General features: G+C 43.8%; 1 protein-coding gene across 6 annotated transcripts; it reads left to right on the top strand.

Moving 5' to 3' along the window:
• Nucleotides 1-1,320: 1,320 nt before the first annotated feature.
• Nucleotides 1,321-19,733, top strand: traf7 (TNF receptor-associated factor 7). 6 transcript variants are annotated; one of them, XM_083978060.1, is made up of 22 exons: nt 1,321-1,413; nt 5,440-5,604; nt 5,742-5,799; nt 5,927-6,015; nt 6,193-6,309; nt 6,438-6,530; nt 6,662-6,695; nt 6,845-7,067; nt 7,174-7,308; nt 7,446-7,541; nt 7,676-7,797; nt 8,455-8,528; nt 10,101-10,149; nt 10,414-10,541; nt 10,818-10,900; nt 11,004-11,043; nt 11,156-11,272; nt 13,058-13,180; nt 16,378-16,497; nt 16,748-16,879; nt 17,298-17,417; nt 17,682-19,733. In XM_083978060.1, exons 3-22 carry the CDS (start codon nt 5,748-5,750, stop codon nt 17,694-17,696), a joined length of 1,962 nt encoding a protein of 653 aa, XP_083834186.1. In that variant the 5' UTR covers nt 1,321-1,413; nt 5,440-5,604; nt 5,742-5,747; the 3' UTR covers nt 17,697-19,733. The 6 variants fall into 6 exon arrangements, with proteins under 6 accessions (XP_083834186.1, XP_083834183.1, XP_083834184.1 ...); XM_083978057.1 differs by having other exon boundaries at nt 5,924-6,015; XM_083978058.1 differs by having other exon boundaries at nt 5,708-5,799.

The following is a 19,733-nucleotide window of genomic DNA, read 5'->3' as shown; positions in this document are numbered from 1 at the left end:
ACTGCACAGCTTCAAAATCATCAGAGGTGACGCTGAGTCCTGATGAAAGGTGGTGATGCAGGACTCAGGAGAGAGCATCATTGACAATCTGAAGGAGTGATGACACACAGGTTTCATTATTAGACAGAGTCCGAGCTTGTTACATGAACACACATCCTTATATCTCCCAACCCATCACTCTCTTCTCATCCTCAATAATCCTGTGGACCTGCATTAGCTATACAGTTTCACACTGTTACATTCCAACAGTCAGTGCAAGTGTTGATTTGTCCTGGTTAAGTATGATGTGCATGAGTGCTCTTTAAAATGTGAAAGTGTGCACTGCATTGAAATGTAATTTGTATGCATATGCAATCCTTTAGCGCAGAGGTCTTCAACAGGGGGTCCGCGGAGTTACTGCAGGGGGTTGCAAAATTTTTGATTGATCAGACATTTCTTTCATTTCAAGTTTTTCATTTCCACATTTATGTTTACAATAAAAATGTAAATTTGAATAGCTTGTATGCATGATTATCATGTAGCCTAATTGACAGACATTGTTGATATTGGTATATCAATAAAAAGGTCCGTTTATAAATGGCAGAGGGATGGTTCCTCTACTCACCATACCTTGTAGGCTACACGTTTTAATTAAAAAATAAAACCATGAATATATGAACATGTATATTATTTAAATAGCTTGAATGCACAATGACAAGATAGGCTACTGGTAGCCTATACATGGCACCAGGCCCAGTTTCATATAAAACACAATTTTATACAATATAAGGGTCCCTGCTTGGCTTGAAAAACGTTGAAGACTCCTTCTTTAGCGTTTTACCTTGATGGAAAACATGCACTTTCAAAGGGCAGTATAAATACCATAAACGGTGATGATGTATAATCATCATCAGTTATAGAAACACATTGTGCAAGGAACATTTCAGTTTCTATTTGTCTTTTGGTCTTGCTATAACAATAAAATGTCTCTTCCATGGATGCTGCGGCATGCTCCAGTATTTTCCAGTTCCTCTGTGTTGTTGGCCAGTATCTCTCCACATCACACCACCGTGCACGTGCGTTCACCGTAAAACGTGATGGTGGAGTCCGTCGCCTGATGGTTCGGTCCCGACGAGAGCCAATAACGACGCGGAATCGGAGAGAAAGTGGATATAATTGGGAATACCGAGCTTTGCTGTTGGTTTGCGGAATACTGACAGCAACGGGTCCAATAGCAGCCCCACGAAGTGGATTGTGGGTAGCGCAGTCCAACCGCAGAGAGCCGGGTTCTCTTCGCGGGGGCAGCTGTAGGCGTTCTACTACATGTCCCAGAGTGCATTGCGGGAATTCAGCTGCGTGTTGGTGAGGCAGAGAGAAGGGGAAGATTTAGGGTATCGTCTGCAGTCTCTGTGCTGCGCTGTCACAAAAATAATGGTAAGTCCACAAACTACAAACGCGCTGCTTTCAACAAAATCACGTCAGCGACCACAGAACAACGCGGAGTTTCCGTCGGTGGTTAGCAGAGTTTGCCAAAGACCGTCAGCGTTAGTGATTGCACAAAAACAACATTAGCTAACTTAAGCTAGCAAACAAGCCGCTTTAGCTCGCTAGTTATCGCAGTTTAAAATGGTCGTTAACAAGACGAGGGGTTTGTAAGAAACTGTGGCGTATGTTGTTGTTGACAGTGACAAACACGTGTGTAACTGTTCCATTCGTGTTCCGTGTGTTTGGATGTTTAGCCTCTTTTGCTGTCAGTGTTCAACTTTGGGTCGTTGTGTATCCGCGATCCGCCCCCTCCTCTGCAGTGACGGGAAAAACGGCGTTACTAACGCGCTACTTTTTTCAGTAACGAGTAATCGAAAAAAGTTACTGTTTCCTCCGTTATAACGCCGTTAAGTATCCCTCCGCGACGTTAGTTCCAGGTAAACGGGGGTTAGGGGGGCGAGTCTCGAGTCTAAATTGACATATTTGAGTATTTTATAACGCAATAGTTACTTTTCCTGGTAATTAGTTATTCTTATTATGTAGTACTTCAGTTACTAACCCAGTTACTATTGGGGGAAAGCAACTAGTAACTATATCTAATTACTTTTTGAAAGTAACGTGCCCAACACTGCTCCCCTGTGTCGAGGCTCCTCTTTACGGGAATCTCCTGCCCTGTGAACCAGAGACAGTGACGCTGGTGGGAGCAGATCAGGGGTCCGGGGTAGTTTCACTGGCAGATCGTGCAGCTTGTTACCATATGAGCTGACTGTCCGCATGCCTTTGTGTTTACATCAGTGTGTCTAGTTATCCGGATCAACGGTCTTTTGGTTGTTCCGTCTCCCCCCTCACTTTGTCTCTGTGGCCCCCTCCCTCTCTGCCTTCCTCTGGGTGTTGGAGGGTTTGCAGATGTTTCTCACTCTTGGGGTCAGTGCTGCGTGCAGTCACACAGCTGTTGTTTGTACATCTCTGGGGAACCAAGAACTAACTTCTGTCAGAAAATAAATTGTGTATAGGAGCATTGCTGCTTCAGGGACGCACAGGATAAGTTTACTTTTGCAGTGTTGGAAATTGAAAAGAGAACCAGTTATTTTTGCAGTGTTGGATTTCCTGTATTTCACTGTTGCTGCTGACTAAAGTTGTAACTTGAATTTTGCCTGTAATTTTATACATGTGCATCTGTCTGGAGGATGGATGCACAGAGGAGATATGGGCCAGAGAATTTCATCATGATAAAAATGACAATTGAAATCTTGACATTGTATTGGTCATTTAAAAAAATGAACTGGATTTAATGTTGATTGTTAACCCTAACCCTGACTGATACCATCCTTGGGTATCACTTCACTTAAAGCAGAAGTAAGCGATCCGGTCGTTTTGGCTAATGCTGCGTTCCAGGCAGGCTTTTGAAACCGTAAATTACAGCTTCAAGTCACAACTTACGATTTTGTAGCGTTCCAGGCAACCCACTCGTGTTTTTCCGACCTGTTTTACCTGTGAAAGTCACTATAGCGGCCACTCGTAACTTCCGACCCGTGACTCGTACCAGATCGAACTGGTACGACTTCACAGGTCGGAAAAACACGAGTTACGGGCTGCCTTGAACGCACCATAACAGTCCTCGTCCCTACGTCACCACATTCAGGCGCATCCCTTGGCTGCACACACAGCCCTGCATGCCGTTCTCTCTCCTCATTGGATAAAAACTGTAGGATACGAGAAAAGTTTTCTCCTCGGCTCAGAGCAGAGCAGAGTGACTGACAGACCCGTGTTTCGGTTCAAACACTCTATGTAAGTGATTGCTGTCGGAAGATACAACTATTTAAAGCAGAAGTAGGCGATATATTTGTGTTAATATAAGTCTTAAATAGTTCTATCTTCCGACAGCAATCACTTACATAGAGTGTTTGGACCGAAACACGGGTCTGTCAGTCACTCTGCTCTGCTCTGAGCCGAGGAGAAAACTTTTCTCGTATCCTACAGTTTTTATCCAATGAGGAGAGAGAACGGCATGCAGGGCTGTGTGTGCAGCCAAGGAACGCCGTGAATGTGGTGACGTAGGGACGAGGACTGTTAGCCGCCGCCTGCATCGCCCCCCTCCGACCCCTTCCCCTGCCGTTAGACCGGCCTCCCCTCCCTTCCCATGGTCCAGTCTACCACCCAGTCCTCCCATCGAGCTGACCGGCTCTCCCTGGCCCCCCCCCCCCCCCCCCCCCCGCCTTCATCAACTCCTGCTAACATTTCCATATTTCGCACATTCTGTGACAAACTGTAAACTGTTTCTTGTCTGTAACAACATCTATTGCACGTCTGTCCGTCCTGGGTGAGGGATCCCTCCTCTGTTGCTCACCCTGAGGTTTCTCCTGTTTTTCCCTGTTAAAAGGGTTTCCATGGAGTTTTTCCTCAGTCGATGTGAGGGTCTAAGGACAGAGGATGTTGTTACGATGCCATGTAAAGCCCTTTGAGACAAACTGTTTGTAAAAACGGGCTATACAAATAAAATTGCCTTGCCTTGCCTTGCCTTGTTATGGTGCGTTCAAGGCAGCCCGTAACTCGTGTTTTTCCGACCTGTGAAGTCGTACCAGTTCGATCTGGTACGAGTTCACGGGTCGGAAGCAAGGGGGCAGTTGTCGGTCTGAGAAGTGAAGCTCACTTCCGCGTTCAAAAAACTGCAATCCCCTCGGCTGTCGCTGGGGGCTGGCTCCAGAAGGGAGCAACTCCAATCGAGCCCCATGTTAAAATAGCCGATTTTACAGCTTAAAAAAACATATTTACAGCCTGGTACATTTCATTTTTTTGGTCTCAACCGATAGTTTCTACCCCCGCACACACTCTGAGGGGGGTGAATTTTTTTAAAACTCTACTGTTTTACTATTATTAGGTTTAAAATTCTGGCCAATTAGGGCACGGAAATGTTGAGTGACAGGTCCGGGGACCGCTGCTTCGAGGCCAGTGGGCGGGCTCTCGGCCGGCTAACTGCCGCACCACTCCAAATATGGCAAGTAGAATCCAACATGGCGCGGTTCAAACCCCCGTAGTAGCGGCACAAAACAGACTCCCCCAAACCAATGGGTGACGTCACGGTGCTACGTCCATTCTTTTTACAGTCTATGGTCAGAAGTTACGAGTGGCCGTTATAGTGACTTTCACAGGTAAAACAGGTCGGAAAAACACGAGTGGGTTGCCTGGAACGCTACAAAGTCATAAGTTTTGACTTGAAGCTGTAATTTACGGTTTCAAAAGCCTGCCTGGAACGCAGCATTAGCCAAAACGACCGGATCGCTTACTTCTGCTTTAAGAATTATATTAACACAAATATATCGCTTACTTCTGCTTTAATTCTCAGCCTAATAGTTTTCTTACATAACTGTCAGAAGAAAAACATTATAACAAGCTTCCATCATGAAACCTTTTTTCTTATTATTTTAACCTGTAAATTTCTGACTGAACTTTGAACCCAGGTAAAACTGAATTTGTCTTCTCACTCTGTTTAAGATTTTTTATGAACTATAAAAAATCAAGTTGCAAAACAAAACCATGAACAAGTCCTCTTTGCTGTAACGATTTCTGTGGAATGGTTATGGTGGATTGTGTTGTTGTCCCTGAAGCCAGTAATGTAGGTCAGACCTCCTTCAGCCAGTGTAACTCAACTGTACAATCTCCATGATGCACATATTTCTCACTGCGTTTCCTTTCCTCTCGTCTTAGGTAGATTTAATCTGTATTGTAGCTGCTGGCATTTGCCATTACTTTTTGGGCCAAGTGTGGGAGTGTGTTATTCTCTGTCCCTGTTTAAACACGGAGGCAACTTATGGCCAACATTATGTATTTACACTGTTTTCAGCCAGGCTACTGCAGGGTTGTTTTAAAACACAGGTGTTATTACTTTGTGTCAGAACATTTCTCTCCCAATCTTCTCTTCACTAATGCCCTTCGTTCCTCTTCACCTCCCTGCACGTCTCTTTGTCCTCTTCCCAGGCCTAGCCGCCCAGCTAGCTGCTAGCGTTTCCCCGTGCATGTGTGTGTGCTTCGGGTGGTAAAACACCTCGCTACAACCGATACTCCGGAGGAGCGGCAGCAGCTGCTGCCACAGCAGCCATCCCCAGCAACCCTCCCACCCCCCCAGCAGACTCCAGCAGTGTGGTGACAGACACGGTAGTGTGGAAACAGATTTTAATGAGATACCCTGACTGTACTTGTGTTGCACTTTTGTAATTACTCTTTTTTTGTTAAAGATAACTGATAGTTGACTCCATTGCTCCCTACTCTCTTCGCTGCAGAGCAGGATGGAAGCCTCGTTCGGCCCAACCTTCTCAGCGGTGGCTGCTGGAGCCAAAGGTGACACTGAATTATCTCCTCTATTCTAAATACTCTTTCCTCCTCTGCTTTTTCATCTCTGTTTTTCTTTTTGTCCATCTGGTATTCTATTCTTGCTGCTGAAGTTGTTTTCATGTGTTTCCAGCAGAAGCGTCCAGCACCTACAAGCAGCATAGGAGAACTCCCTCCTCCTCCAGCACTCTGACCTACTCCCCCCGTGACGATGACGATGTAATGGTACATACGGACACCTTTCACGTCTTATGTCTTTGCAGTTCAACACAGTAAAATTGAAAACTGCTAAACATATGTAAAAAAAAAAAAAGGCTGTCAAATCTGATCATGTATATATAAAACACTTTGAAATGTATTCCTCTTGTACAACTTCTTCTTCTGTCCTCTGCCCTCCCTCAGCCTCCTATTGGAACCCCTCGGAGGTCTGATTCGGCTATCTCTGTCCGATCTCTCCACTCTGAGTCCAACATGTCTCTGCGCTCCACTTTTTCTCTGCATGAGGAGGAGGAAGACACGGTAAATGTATTTCTCATAGTATCACATTTATGACAGCAAACATAAACAGATCTTCCCAATCACATCTGAAAATCAAACAGAAATGACTCCACAAACTGACAAACAGACTGTTTTGCATTTGTGTGCAGGAACCCCTGGTGTTTGCCGAGCAGCCATCAGTAAAACTGTGCTGCCAGCTCTGCTGTAATGTCTTCAAGGACCCTGTTATCACCACATGTGGGGTAAGTTAACTTACCTAAAGCTTATGAATAAAAAATAATAGTATATGTGCAATTAGTTGTGTTAAAACATACAGTATTATCCTAAAGATCAAACAAAGTGTCACCTCACCCGTTTCTCTCTCCCTCCTCAGCACACCTTCTGCAGACGATGTGCCTTGACTTCAGGTGAGTCTCAAAGTGTAACAGATGTACAGTATGTGATGGGACTAATAAGATAAATAATGGCTGTATATCATCTAGATTTACCAGTGCTTCTGCTGAAGTTCAAAGTCTTGTTTAATACAACCTTTCTTTGATGTTTCTTCTTTTCGCAGACAAGTGCCCAGTGGATGCGGCTAAGCTAACAGTTGTGGTGAACAACATCGCGGTGGCCGAGCAGATCGGAGAGCTGTTCATCCACTGTAAATACGGCTGCAGGGCCACAGCCAGCGCGGCCGGGGGGGCCGCCGCCTCCAATGCCACGGTGGCCGGGAAGCCAGGAGCGTATGAGGTGGACCCACTGGGCTGCCCGTTCACCATCAAGCTGTCCACACGCAAGTAAGGGACAAGGATCTGCCACTCTATGGATGTGATATGACTTACCTTAACACTGAAACAAACTGCCACATTATCACTGATGTTGTCCCTCTGTGCGTCTCTGCAGAGAACATGAGGCCAGCTGTGACTACAGGCCAGTCCGCTGTCCCAACAACCCCTCCTGCCCCCCTCTGCTCACCATGAACCTGGAGGCTCACCTCAAAGAATGTGAGCACATCAAATGTCCACACTCCAAATATGGGTGAGTCCTAAAAACACACATGTTGATAAATGATTCATGACACCAGTTTAAAACTTTATTCACCTGGTAATCTGAATTTCCTCTCTTGCTTAACTTCCCTCTTCTAACTAATCTGCCTCTCTTCTGCTCCATGACAGCTGCACCTTCATTGGTAACCAGGACACGTATGAAACACATCTGGAGGTGTGTAAATTTGAGGGACTGAAGGAGTTCCTGCAGCAGACTGATGACAGGTGAGCAGACATGATGCTTTTTGTTATAATAACAATGCAAAACCATTGATTTATTGTCATCAGGAGAGCTAATAGTTGATGTATCCAGGTATTTGCCAAACCGATCAACTGTGTGTGACCTTTGACCCCTTTAGGTTCCATGAGATGCAGCTGACTCTGGCCCAGAAGGACCAAGACATTGCCTTCCTGCGCTCCATGTTGGGCAAACTATCGGAGAAATTAGATCAGCTAGAGAAGAACCTGGAGCTCAAATTTGGTAAGATTCAGGAACAAATAAAGTTTTTCATTCAGTCACACAGGACAAGGATTAGATTCTTCATTACAACACTGACTTACATGATGACACACTTCAATTCGAAATAGTGTCTTGTTCACTTCTGAGCGTTGAGAAACAAGTGATGTGATGTCAGGAGCTCCTTTTAATTGTTTATACAGTATATTATCATGTTTTACAAAACAGGATGTGAGAATGACAGAGATACCTGCTAATTTTAGTCAAGTTAATCAGACCTGACTGTGAGATGTGGAATAAAAGAAGTGCGCTCATACCTTATTTCTAAGATTGCTGCTATCCATCCATAAATCTGCACAAAATCATTGGAAAAACACACACATAGCAGACTTCCTTGTTCCTGTAGAAATCCACTGATAGTTGTCTCTAAATTCATGGGTAAATTGTAAAAAAGGACCTGCTCATCAGACCTACTTCTACTTCTTTATTGCTATATTATCATTTGATCAGTGATTATTTGATGAATTCATCCTTTTCATTTTGCAGATTTAAGCATTACATGTGAATCTATACTTGTTGTATGTGACTCTAAGATTTGTAAAAGGATTGATATCAGAAAAGCTGTATCAGTTCATCTTTACCGACCTGTTTTAAGTCATTGTGTCTGTGTGTGTTTCTCAGATGTGTTGGATGAGAACCAGAGTAAACTGAGCGAGGACTTGATGGAGTTTCGTAGAGATGCCTCCATGCTTAATGTAAGTGTGTGTGTGTGTGCACGTGTACAGACAGCTACATAGACTTGATTGATTGTTTTTATTTCGTATGAATGACATACATACATACATACTAGGGGTGTCACGATTTTGATTTTTTATCGAAATCGATCGAAATTACGTCACGATCTCGAGCATCGAAGTCAAAGAGATGATCGACGACCCCCCCCCCCCCCCCCCCCCCCCTCCCGCCGCCCGCAAAGCTACAACTGCCGAGTTTTCCTTTACTTTTTATTTCGAGACGGCACTCACGCATTCTCTCTCTCTCTCTCTCTCTCTCTTTTTTTTTTTTTTACCGGCGGTGTCAGCTGATGTGCACGTCTGCAGCAACCCAAACAAATGCACATGTTGACTGGCTCTATTCCAGCCACATGATTGGTTCGGCGCAGCGGAACTCTCAATATCATTGGCTATTTGCCAAAACATGGATGAATGAAAACTATTGACCACGTCTCATATTTTCACAATTCACAATTTATAGCGTTTTATCACCAGCCCTGGTGGGCTACTATACTGTCCCCCTCCTACCTGGGGAACAGGAGGGAGACACAGCTCTAACTACACAGCACCGACAAGCACTGAGAGCCGCATGTTGCAGAGACGTTTTAAGATAAAAAAATAAAAAACCGCAAATAATAAGCCGACGAAAAGGTGCAACTTGCCACTTTTTGTCGATGTATTATTTGCGGGGGCTTTCGGGGGATCTGGTGACGGTGGAGGATCCGGGACTGATTGACTGTGGGCCACCACCAGTCTGATCAGGACCTGATCATCAGGTCCATGGCAGCACAGCAGCTGCAGCTCTGCCCCGCTGTCTGTCACATGACTCTCGCGTATCAGCGCAATCTCGTTTACATTACATTAAGCCGACATCAGGAGAATAACGAGACACGACGGTAAATTAATTAAAATAAAGTTATGATAATGTACAGATATAAATATATTTGTTTCAAAACCTTGGGGGCAATTTTGGCCCCTGGATCATGATTTTTGCGGGCATGTTACCTTTATATTGTAAAGAAATTATTTAAATGTGACCATTAGTGCTTAATGTGATACATTATGGAAATTGCATCACTTATATGTATCCCATATTTTGAAATAAGATTTACTGTACAAAATTTGATGAATAAAACCAATGATCGTAGACTAGACTAGTCTGAAAATAGCATAGGCATCTGTGCTGTAAGAAAAAGAAAAAAAATCGAGAATCGAATCGAATCGTGACCCTAAAATCGAAAATCAAATCGAATCGAGGATTTGGAGAATCGTGACACCCCTAATACATACATACGAAACGGATAGGTAAGAAGCCAAAGGCTTATGAGGAACCTACCCCCTTACAACTGTTACATTTACAATCAATCATGGTGCAGAGACCATATCACTAAGGTGAGACAAATGTGTATGGAAGAAAAAGTAGGATTGTGAAACAAGAATAAAAGAACGGAAGTTCTCAGATATGTAATGTATAAGTCAGCACAGCAGTGCTTGATTGTTAAATTAGTAGTCAACTTATGAAATACTGCAAATTAATTTTGTGTGTCTCTGCAGGATGAGTTGTCCCACATCAACGCTAGGCTCAACATGGGAATCCTGGGCTGTAAGTATTGGCCTGCCTGTCCTCCTTTACGCTTCACCTCTTCATTTGCTAAGAACTCGACCCCATCATGTTTCTATGATTTCATCACTGTACTTGATTTTGAAATTTCACATCGATCCCCCGACTTCCTTTTCTGGCCGCTCCTTCCTCATTTTTGCTTCTCCTTTACATCCACCCACCTTCCCTCAGCAACCCTTCTCCTTTCCTCACCTACGTAACCCATTTCTGTACTTGACACACTCCAATCTCTGTGCCCGCGTGCAGCATACGACCCGCAGCAGATCTTCAAGTGTAAGGGCACGTTTGTTGGCCACCAGGGTCCAGTTTGGTGTCTGTGTGTCTACTCCACCGGTGACCTGCTCTTCTCGGGATCCTCAGATAAGACTATCAAGGTAACTATCAATGCACACACTTGAAAACAAACTTCCTTGATAATTTAATGTTATTTAGTGGTAGAGGGTCTAAAAACTCAGACTAGACATCTGCCAAGTGCCTGTAACAACATGGCCACCCTGTATCACAACATTTATGTGAAGCACTGATATTATCAGTTTGAACACAGACTCCATTCATAACACAGCTTCAGATTGCAGCTTAAAGATGCACACATCCAAACAGAAATGCTATTTTTAGCAGTATGTTCATGAGTCTCCTCCCCTCCCCCTCAGGTGTGGGACACCTGCACCACCTACAAATGTCAGAAAACCCTCGAGGGTCATGACGGCATCGTTCTGGCTCTGTGTATCCAGGGGTAATAAAACGCACACATGCACCTAAACATACATACTGTGATCATTAGATTCATATGAACTGAGAATCACGCTTGATATGTATATGTCTTGTTGTCTCCATAGAAACAGGCTATACAGTGGCTCTGCAGACTGCACCATTATCGTAAGTAACATTCCCGTCGCTGCTTCCTGTTGAAGGGAACGCTGCTGCAGTTGAGTTGTTTTTAAAAAGGTTTGTTTCTGCCCTTTTCTTGTCTTGTCACTGTCCTGCGTAGGTGTGGGACATCCAGACCCTGCAGAAAGTCAATACTATCCGTGCCCATGACAACCCTGTATGCACTCTGGTCTCCTCCCACAACATGCTGTTCAGCGGCTCCCTCAAGGCCATCAAGGTACAGCTCTCTACACGATTTATCACCCAGTGCAAGCTGTGTGTCATATTGAATGCGCTCGGCAGAGACATCAGTTTTCAAGTTGTCCAGATTTATTTACAGCTCATATGAAAATGTTTCTACACTTATAACAGCAACAGAAACGGGAGCAATAACAAGAATAAGAGCAGGAATACAAACCTCTCACCTTTCAGGGTCAGCGCTGTGTGACCGCTGTAGCGTGTCTTTTCAGATAATTTTCGTTTGTCTCTAGTAGAGAGGATGCAGTTTCTATTTCTATATACAGCATGGTAATATGTAAAGGTATTCAATAAACTCATAGTAGTAGTTAGAAATAAGTATTAAGCAAGGGGGCAGTTGTCGGTCTGAGAAGTGAAGCTCACTTCCGCGTTCAAAAAACTGCAATCCTCTCGGCTTCCTCTGTCAGAAAGCAGCATTCTCCATAGACCCCCATGTTAAAATCGCCAATTAAAAAAAAAAAATAAACACAGTTAGATAAGAGATCTACAAGATGAAATAAGATCTGAGATGTTCTCCCTCTTAGTGTTTTAAAGGTCACAGTGAAGTTAAAAGTCAAGTTTAATGTGTTGAGGAGAGAAACAGACGCATGGCTCAAACTCTTTGTACCAGATAAATGTCAAAGTGGGATTGATTCAGGTTGTATTATAGCAGCAGTGAGAAGCAATGTGTGATAGTAAACTTAATGCTAGTGTCAAGTGATGAGGGAAGGCGTTCACTTTTTCAGACTCATGAGGATTTGAGAGACTGACAGAATAAAAATGGAGCTGATTAATATGAATAATATTTTATATGTGCAGAAAAGGAGAACATAAGACCAGATAAGAACATGGAGAGTAACACAGGTTGTTGTTATAAGGTACACGATGAGGTCTGTGAAAACAGTAATGAAACTGAAGCTGAACCATAGAGACCTGTATTATACTGGAGGTGATGTTGTTTTAGGCCTTGAATCAATCAGAACCAGGATCAAACGCTGTGCTGAAGTCAGTCAGTGAAAGTTTAGTGGTTTGTTTAGTCAGTAGCAGCCAAAATGTAATTTGGCTCATTGGTTAAAGGTGTTACAGTAGAAATGTCAGTTAACATCTGAACAAAAGTTCAGTAAACAATGTACAAACATAAACAATAAACAAATGTTTGGAATTGACCTTTGGTGTGAATACACACAAACACTCTGTGACTGGAGCTGCTCTGCAAAATCAGTCTGAGTGAAGAAAAACAGTAACAAACAGTGGCTGGAGCCTTGTCTTTGTAACCATGGTTACGAGCAAGTGAGAGGAACGGAGGGGGTGATTGTGGCACTGTGTGTGTGTGCGTGTGTGTGTGTGCGTGCGTCATAGCTCTTACACAGGGACTTTCCTCTCTTTCCCCTCCACTTTGCCCCCCACCCCCTCCTCCTCTCCCCCCGTCTCCCACCAGCTCTGTCTTAGCTCAGTGACATCATGCAATTAACTGATTTCCCAGCTCAGCTCTGAGTACACAGCGTGTGTGTGTGTGTGTGTGTGTGTGTGTGTGTGTGTGTGTGTGTGTGTGTGTGTGTGTGCCCTCGTGCACTTGAATTTTTTTCACGGACTTTCACTGAGTTGATGTGTTGAGTGAAAGGCCAGTGAACAACTCATTGTTAGAGGATTTCTTTTTGTGAGTTTTACAGGAAACCTTTGTCACAGGAACTTTCTCTGACGGATGTTTTCTTTTTTCTTTCTCGGAACTCTGTGTAGTTTGTTTATCCTGTGGTTTCACTAAAGCTCATTTTTTGTGTGTGTGCAGGTGTGGGACATCGTGGGCACGGAGCTGAAGCTGAAGAAGGAGCTGACCGGTCTGAATCACTGGGTCAGAGCACTGGTGGCCTCCCAGAACCACCTGTACAGTGGCTCCTATCAGACCATCAAGGTAGGTGGAGGTGGAGGGGACGCGCACATGATCATTCAAATCCATGTTTTGATGTGTCCGGTCACCGCCTAGCAACCATCAATAGGTCCAGGGGGCTTCCTAGATGCTGATTAGCTTTTCTAAAACCAACAGGAGGAAAAGAGTGCAAATGAAACTACAGGTACACCTGTGTAACTCCCAGCAGTCAGCAGGCATGTGTCATTAGCCAGTTATGGTGTTATACCTGTTCAGGACTGGATCGCCCGGCCTGAAGGAGCCACAGTGATGGTAGATCAGTCTGCAGCAGCAGCAGCAGCAGCAGCAGCAGCAGCAGCAGCAGCTCTGGCCTGGCTTGTGATTTGGTTTAGGGGAAGTTTACGTTCCAGACATTCCACAGTCAGACCTGTGTGACGGATCCTATTACTCCTGCTGAAGCACCGTAGTCTGTCCAGGCTGTTAGAGATCCCAATAACAACTGTCTGATAATACTGTGAGCCTGTCAAAGACCAATTTCTGTCACTCGTGACAGACAATAAAGTTTGTCTGTCTATCTATCTATCTATCTATCTATCTATCTATCTATCTATCTATCTATCTATCTATCTATCTATCTATCTATCTATCTATCTATCTATCTATCTATCTATCTATCTAACAAGCTCGACACTGCAATACATTTTATTCAGAATATTTAAAACCCTGAAGGCTTCCCGTTTTCATATTTTATTACTCAGCTGTAAAAAATAAACGGCCACTAAAGTCTACTTTGCTTGGCTTGCTGGGTCAGTGATGACTAAGAGTACTTAGCAACAGTAACTAAGGCGGATGGTGTGAATGAAATAAAAGGCCCACAGTGAGTGTTTTAAGAGACAATGACCTGAAGTGATCTGAGATGTTGTACTCAGATGCAGCTCATCAAGTTTTCAGTTTGGCAGCTGCTGCCAGTGACTGTAGTGGATGAGAAGGATAGGTAGCTGGACTGTATCAGTGTCTCCACAGGTTTGCAAGGAGACTGTGGCGGGGGGTCGGATCGTCCGACCGGGGGTGGGGGCTTGCGATCGGTTCATCCGAACGGAACGATATTGCGCTGGTCGAGCCAAAAGCCGAAAAATGTATTTGTGGCGGGCCACCAGGAATAAATGAATGTATGGGAAACCAAACCAAAGGTGCATTTGGTTGTTAATTCCCCACATTATTCACTGAAATAAATAGCAGAGACAGATGCTACATGTTTAGATGCTCTGTGTATGTGTGTGTGTATGTGTGTGTGTCCATTTGTTACTGTGTGGTTTTTAGCTCCGGTGTGCATCAGCCTGTTGTCAGTGTTGAGCTCACTCTGGGTGCTAATTAGCTGGAGTATAGAACTGTAGCAGTCACTGGGGAGGGTGTGTGTGTGCTTGTGTGCTTGTGTGTGCTTGTGTGTCAAAGCCATTTGGATATATTGTAGCCAGTAATTGGTCTGTATTCTCTGTATAAAAAGAGCTTTGTGTCTCTGTCTGACTGTCATCTTCATTCACTGCCTCGTTGAAAGCATTCTGTATGTGTGTTTGTGTGTGTGTGTGTGTGTCAGCTGAAGCTGGTCACTAATGAATACCTCAGGGACGCTGGAGAGAGATGAAGAGAAGAACAGAGCAGGGAGCAGAGACAGAGCGACTGTTTGTGGGAATGAAGTGAGGACAGGGAGATGAAATGAAAAGATAAAGTAGACGACTGGTGTTTTCTGAAGCCTGGAAGTGGAGCAGTCGCTCTCTGGCTAATACTTGGCTCAAGTCATTTAGCAAATGTTTAGCTGCAGAAATGGACTCCACAAATGTTGCAAATATTCAATGAAAAATATCCCTTTGAACATTTATGTAATGATGTAACTTGATACAACTTGATACTGCTCCTAATTACAGTCAGTGTTTAGACGGTGTTAAAACAGAAACATTTTTGCACTCAAGTCTTGTTAAAAGCAAGAAATTAACTTCTCATACTTAAAGCAGAAGTAAGCAGAATGTTTGTGTCAATATAAGTCTTAAATAGTTCTATCTTCCGACAGCAATCACTTCTATAGAGTATTTGGTCTGAAACACGGGTCTGTCAGTCACTCTGCTCTGCTGTAAGCCCAGGAGAAAACTTTCCTTGTATCCTACAACCTTTATCCAATGAGGAGAGAGAACGGCATAAAGGGGCGGTCCTCTCTGTGTGTGCAGCCAAGGGATGCGCGTGAATGTGGTGACGTAGGGACGAGGGCGGGGACTGCTAACTCCATCTGCTGACAGGAAGTTAGCCAAAACCACCGGATCGCTTACTTCTGCTTTAATACTTGTATTTTTAAAGTTAGTAAAGTTAACATTGCTTTCTAAGCAACTCCTGTTATTTGTTTGTCTGTTTGCCTTTTATTTGATTGTTTAAATATAGACACAACTAATGGGCCAAGGAGAGTGGAAGACGCCCTGTGACAAATCTTGTGGGGGTTAAATATGAAAGCAGGATGTTACATTTTCATGCTCTGTAGGTGTTTGACTCATGGAACGCACCACAGTACAGACATGGTTGGGTATGGGGGCTCTGAAACTCTACAGTCATCCCACCACAGAGTTCAACCAAATCAAAGTACCTAGTATATGGTTCTGTCTAATACGGAGTAGATAGATATCACTGTCTCCAAGTAATTACAATGAAGTTTTCAGTCAATAAAACAACAGTGAGTGTTGACAATTTCCCTTTATTATTATTATTATTATTATTATTATTATTATTATTATTATTATTATTATTATTATTACTAAATAAAGTAATTTGTATTCGTACACACAAACATGTGAGGCTGTTACATTGATGTTAGGGCTGTTGACTTGAATTAGAAGCAGTTTGCTGTTGTTTAATAGGTCACACTGCTGCTTACACTGAACTAACTGCTTCATTAGTTGGTTAGAAGACTGTGTATCAAAGAGGTTAACTGTTTCTTATCGCCGATGAAACTTGGTTTTTAATAATTGAATGGAACTGAATGATGAGTTCACATCAGGCTGCAGCTTCACATACACTCACGTCCTGTGTGTTGGTAAATGTGCACTTTGTGTGTCATCGACTGTTATCAGTGCCGGATGGTGATTGGTCAACATCTCTTAGATCTCTCTCTTCTTCCTCAGTTCTCAAGTCTTTTTCTTTGCTTCAGTTTTTTTGTTTACCCAGCATCCCCTCTGACTCCCTCTTTTCTCCGTCCCTGGCAGATCTGGGACATCCGCTCCCTGGAGTGTGTCCACGTCCTGCAGACCAGTGGCGGCAGCGTCTACTCCATCGCTGTCACCAACCACCACATCGTCTGTGGCACTTATGAAAACCTCATCCACGTAAGGGACACACACACACACACACACACACACACACAAGCTCACACATTTATATTTATAATATAATCATCAGGACCATTTTTACAACGGTTTTATTTTTTTTTGGAGAGCACTGCCAGACTAGTTCTGCTGTGTCCTGATATGACAGCAATGTATCAATGTAAATATTATTTAGTGTTAGATATAAATTTGTAGTGTTAGATTTAAGATGATGATGAAGATGATGAAGGTGCACCTGTCTCCTCTGCAGGTGTGGGACATCGAGTCTAAGGAGCAGGTGAGGACCCTGACAGGTCATGTGGGGACAGTTTACGCTCTGGCTGTCATCTCCACCCCGGACCAGACCAAAGTGTTCAGCGCCTCCTACGACCGCTCCCTCAGGGTGAGGAGAGTGTGTGTGTGTGTGTGTGTGTGTGTGTTCTAAATTAAATCTGAAATACGCCTCCTCTCTTCCCTTTCTGTCTGAGGATTGGATGAGAGGATGCAGCTTGCTCTCATGTCTGTACAGGGAGTGTTAGTTTAGCCTAGCACAGAGACTGAAACTGGGAAACGGTCTGGTCTAACTCTATTGAACTCCTCCTTTTATCTTTGGAAACTTCAAACAGAGGAACTGAATGTTTTCATGCATCACAACACCTGAAATGAGTCATACAAGAATAATTCAGGTTTCTGTCGTAGATTGACCAGACACATGGTGCACTTTATGATCTTGGTTTAGCTTGTTTTATGTTTGTGTCATGGAAATAAAACTTCAGAGGAAAAAGTCAAAGTTGTGTATTAAGTAGTTTGTTTATGTGTAGGTGTGGAGCATGGACAACATGATCTGTACCCAGACTCTGCTCAGACACCAGGGCAGTGTTACAGCTCTGGCCGTTTCCAGAGGACGCCTCTTCTCCGGAGCTGTCGACAGCACCGTCAAGGTACAACACATCACCCTCAGCCAGCTGTTCCACCTGCTGCACATCTGCATCTGTCTGTGCCTCTGTTGTTGTTCCCCCTTCATCCGTGCAGCATCTTTCCCTCAGCTGTTCAAATCTCAATCTCTTTAAGTTGTAGAATTTCAGAATAAAAGCACGTTGAAATAAATTAATCATAGATATGTTTGTGGTTGCAGTTACACACAAATGACTTTATTTTTTTAATGTATTTAAAAAAAAAAACCTTTTTCTGTCTCCCTCCTCTAGGTGTGGACATGCTAAACGACCAGTCTGCTCTGCAGTTGAATCCAGTTGACTTCATATCTCGTTAACCTTTCCACATCATTTCCTCCTCCACACCCGTTTCTTTGATTGTGATATAACGGCCACAGACCGATAACAACCACCACTCCACAGTTGAGCTGCATTGGAACTATTTTACTAAGTGTTGCTTTTAAATCTCTGAAACAAACACTCCAACACGCCGGCCCGGTCGCCAGGATGGACCGGTTCCTCCGTCTGATGGCTCCTCAGTCAGACCAGGTCACGCCCCGCCCCACGCCGACCTCAGCGACCCAGTGCATTACAGGACTAAATGAGACGAGCTGCCTTAACGGTTGCAAACGCACTGCGCCAAAACTGAGATTGAACGGGCGCTGCACTCCTGTAATCAGAGCAGGAAGCAGAGAGGATTATGGTTATTAGAGTTTTCAAACTGTAGATGGTCCTGCCTGCTTCCTGCAGACACACCTGCCATTTAAGAACTGTACTGACGATGCCTAATGTATACTGTTCAAACTTGCGTAAGGGCTGGTTTCATAAACATGGCCTGACGCGGCTGCGCTCGCTCCAATGAGACCTTTCCAAAGCCAAATCACTCCAGAGAGAACTCCCAGAATGCACCTTTCATCTCATGTGAAATGAAGTAGCAGCAGTTTTATGCTGAAATTTATGTGAACAGTGTTTTTGTTGAGTTGGTCTTCATTGAGCTAAAAAAAAAATCTCTATACATTCGTTTCCATATTGTGCTTAGAAGTCAAAGGTCAGCAGCCCCCCACACCCAACTTCTCCTGGAGTCTGGATCCACTCAGACTTTGGTTGAACTGCTGCGTCACCGTCACCAGAACTGGCTATTTCATTACTTTAAGGCTCATTTGTAAACTGCATGAACTTAATATAGAGCAGCGGAACTGAAAGGGAGCTGTACATGTCTTATGTTCTTTTGCCCCCAAGAAACTGAAGCAAAGTGCTGTGACAGTGACCGTAGCCTGGGTTTGTCAGCTCTGAGACCAGCCAGTGTAATTATAAAGACCCTGGCTGAGTAGCATTCAAAACAAACAAAACTCTGTGTCTGTTCTGGACCAAAAAAGCGCACACAGGTGGATGCAGGTGCAACAACACATTGTAACACTCCTAGGTTTTTGCAGCCGCCGCCCAGTTCAGTTTTGTGAAACCAGCCTCTACGAAAACACCTTTTAATAAGTGCAGACTTTAAAGAGAATGACAGATCTATAGATTTACTGAGTTTTATATTAGTGCCATGATATAGCTGTATTCAGAGCCACTCAACGGTTGTACAGTTGTGTAAAGTAACAGATAGTGCCGAAGCCTGGACATGTGCCCATGAGAATGACTCACACTGACCTACATAACAGAGACAGGCAGAGAGGAGGAGACGGTTCGTGTGCATGTATGTGTCTGTCATTGTGTATATGTGAGTGTGTTTCAATGAGTGCCATATGTGTGGATGAAACGTTAGGAAAGACTGCAATAATGTGTATTTCTCTCTCTCCCCTCTCACCGTCTCCGCCCTGCCTCTCTCAGTTGTCTGTCTTCAGCCGGTCAGAATAAATGTAACCACGGATTAACGCTTGTGTCGCACATGATGGACTCACACAAGGCAAGAGGTGGACGAGGTGTAATTAACCTCCAGACTCCCAGAGGCAAAGTGCCATTGAGCTTAGGTGAAGTCCTGTGTTCCTAAATTATGCCTGAGGACCCACATTGGGTTGAACATATGAAAAATGACCGAATCTGTCGGGGAGGGTAATTTTTTTTGTTAATGAGATCATGTACACTCACACCAAATTTAGACATTTAAGCTAAATTAGATTTTTACAGATGTTCAGAAGTATTTTGCTTTCATTTCAATGCAGTTCTGGCCACGACTTCCTGTAGCCTTGGTGAGAGAGGTAGAGAGGTAGAGGAGGGGAGGAGAGAAAGTGTCTTCGCTGGTCACAGTTTAAGTGATTTCTTGTATACTTGTAATCATGTAAGCCTGAGTTGATCATTGATCAATAAAACTGTTGTACACTTTGA

Source organism: Trachurus trachurus, assembly GCF_905171665.1.
Source record: "Trachurus trachurus genome assembly, chromosome: 8".
Classification (NCBI taxonomy): Eukaryota; Metazoa; Chordata; class Actinopteri; order Carangiformes; family Carangidae; genus Trachurus; species Trachurus trachurus.
Note: the sequence above shows the minus strand (reverse complement) of the source record. Positions and strands in the feature narration are given on the sequence as shown.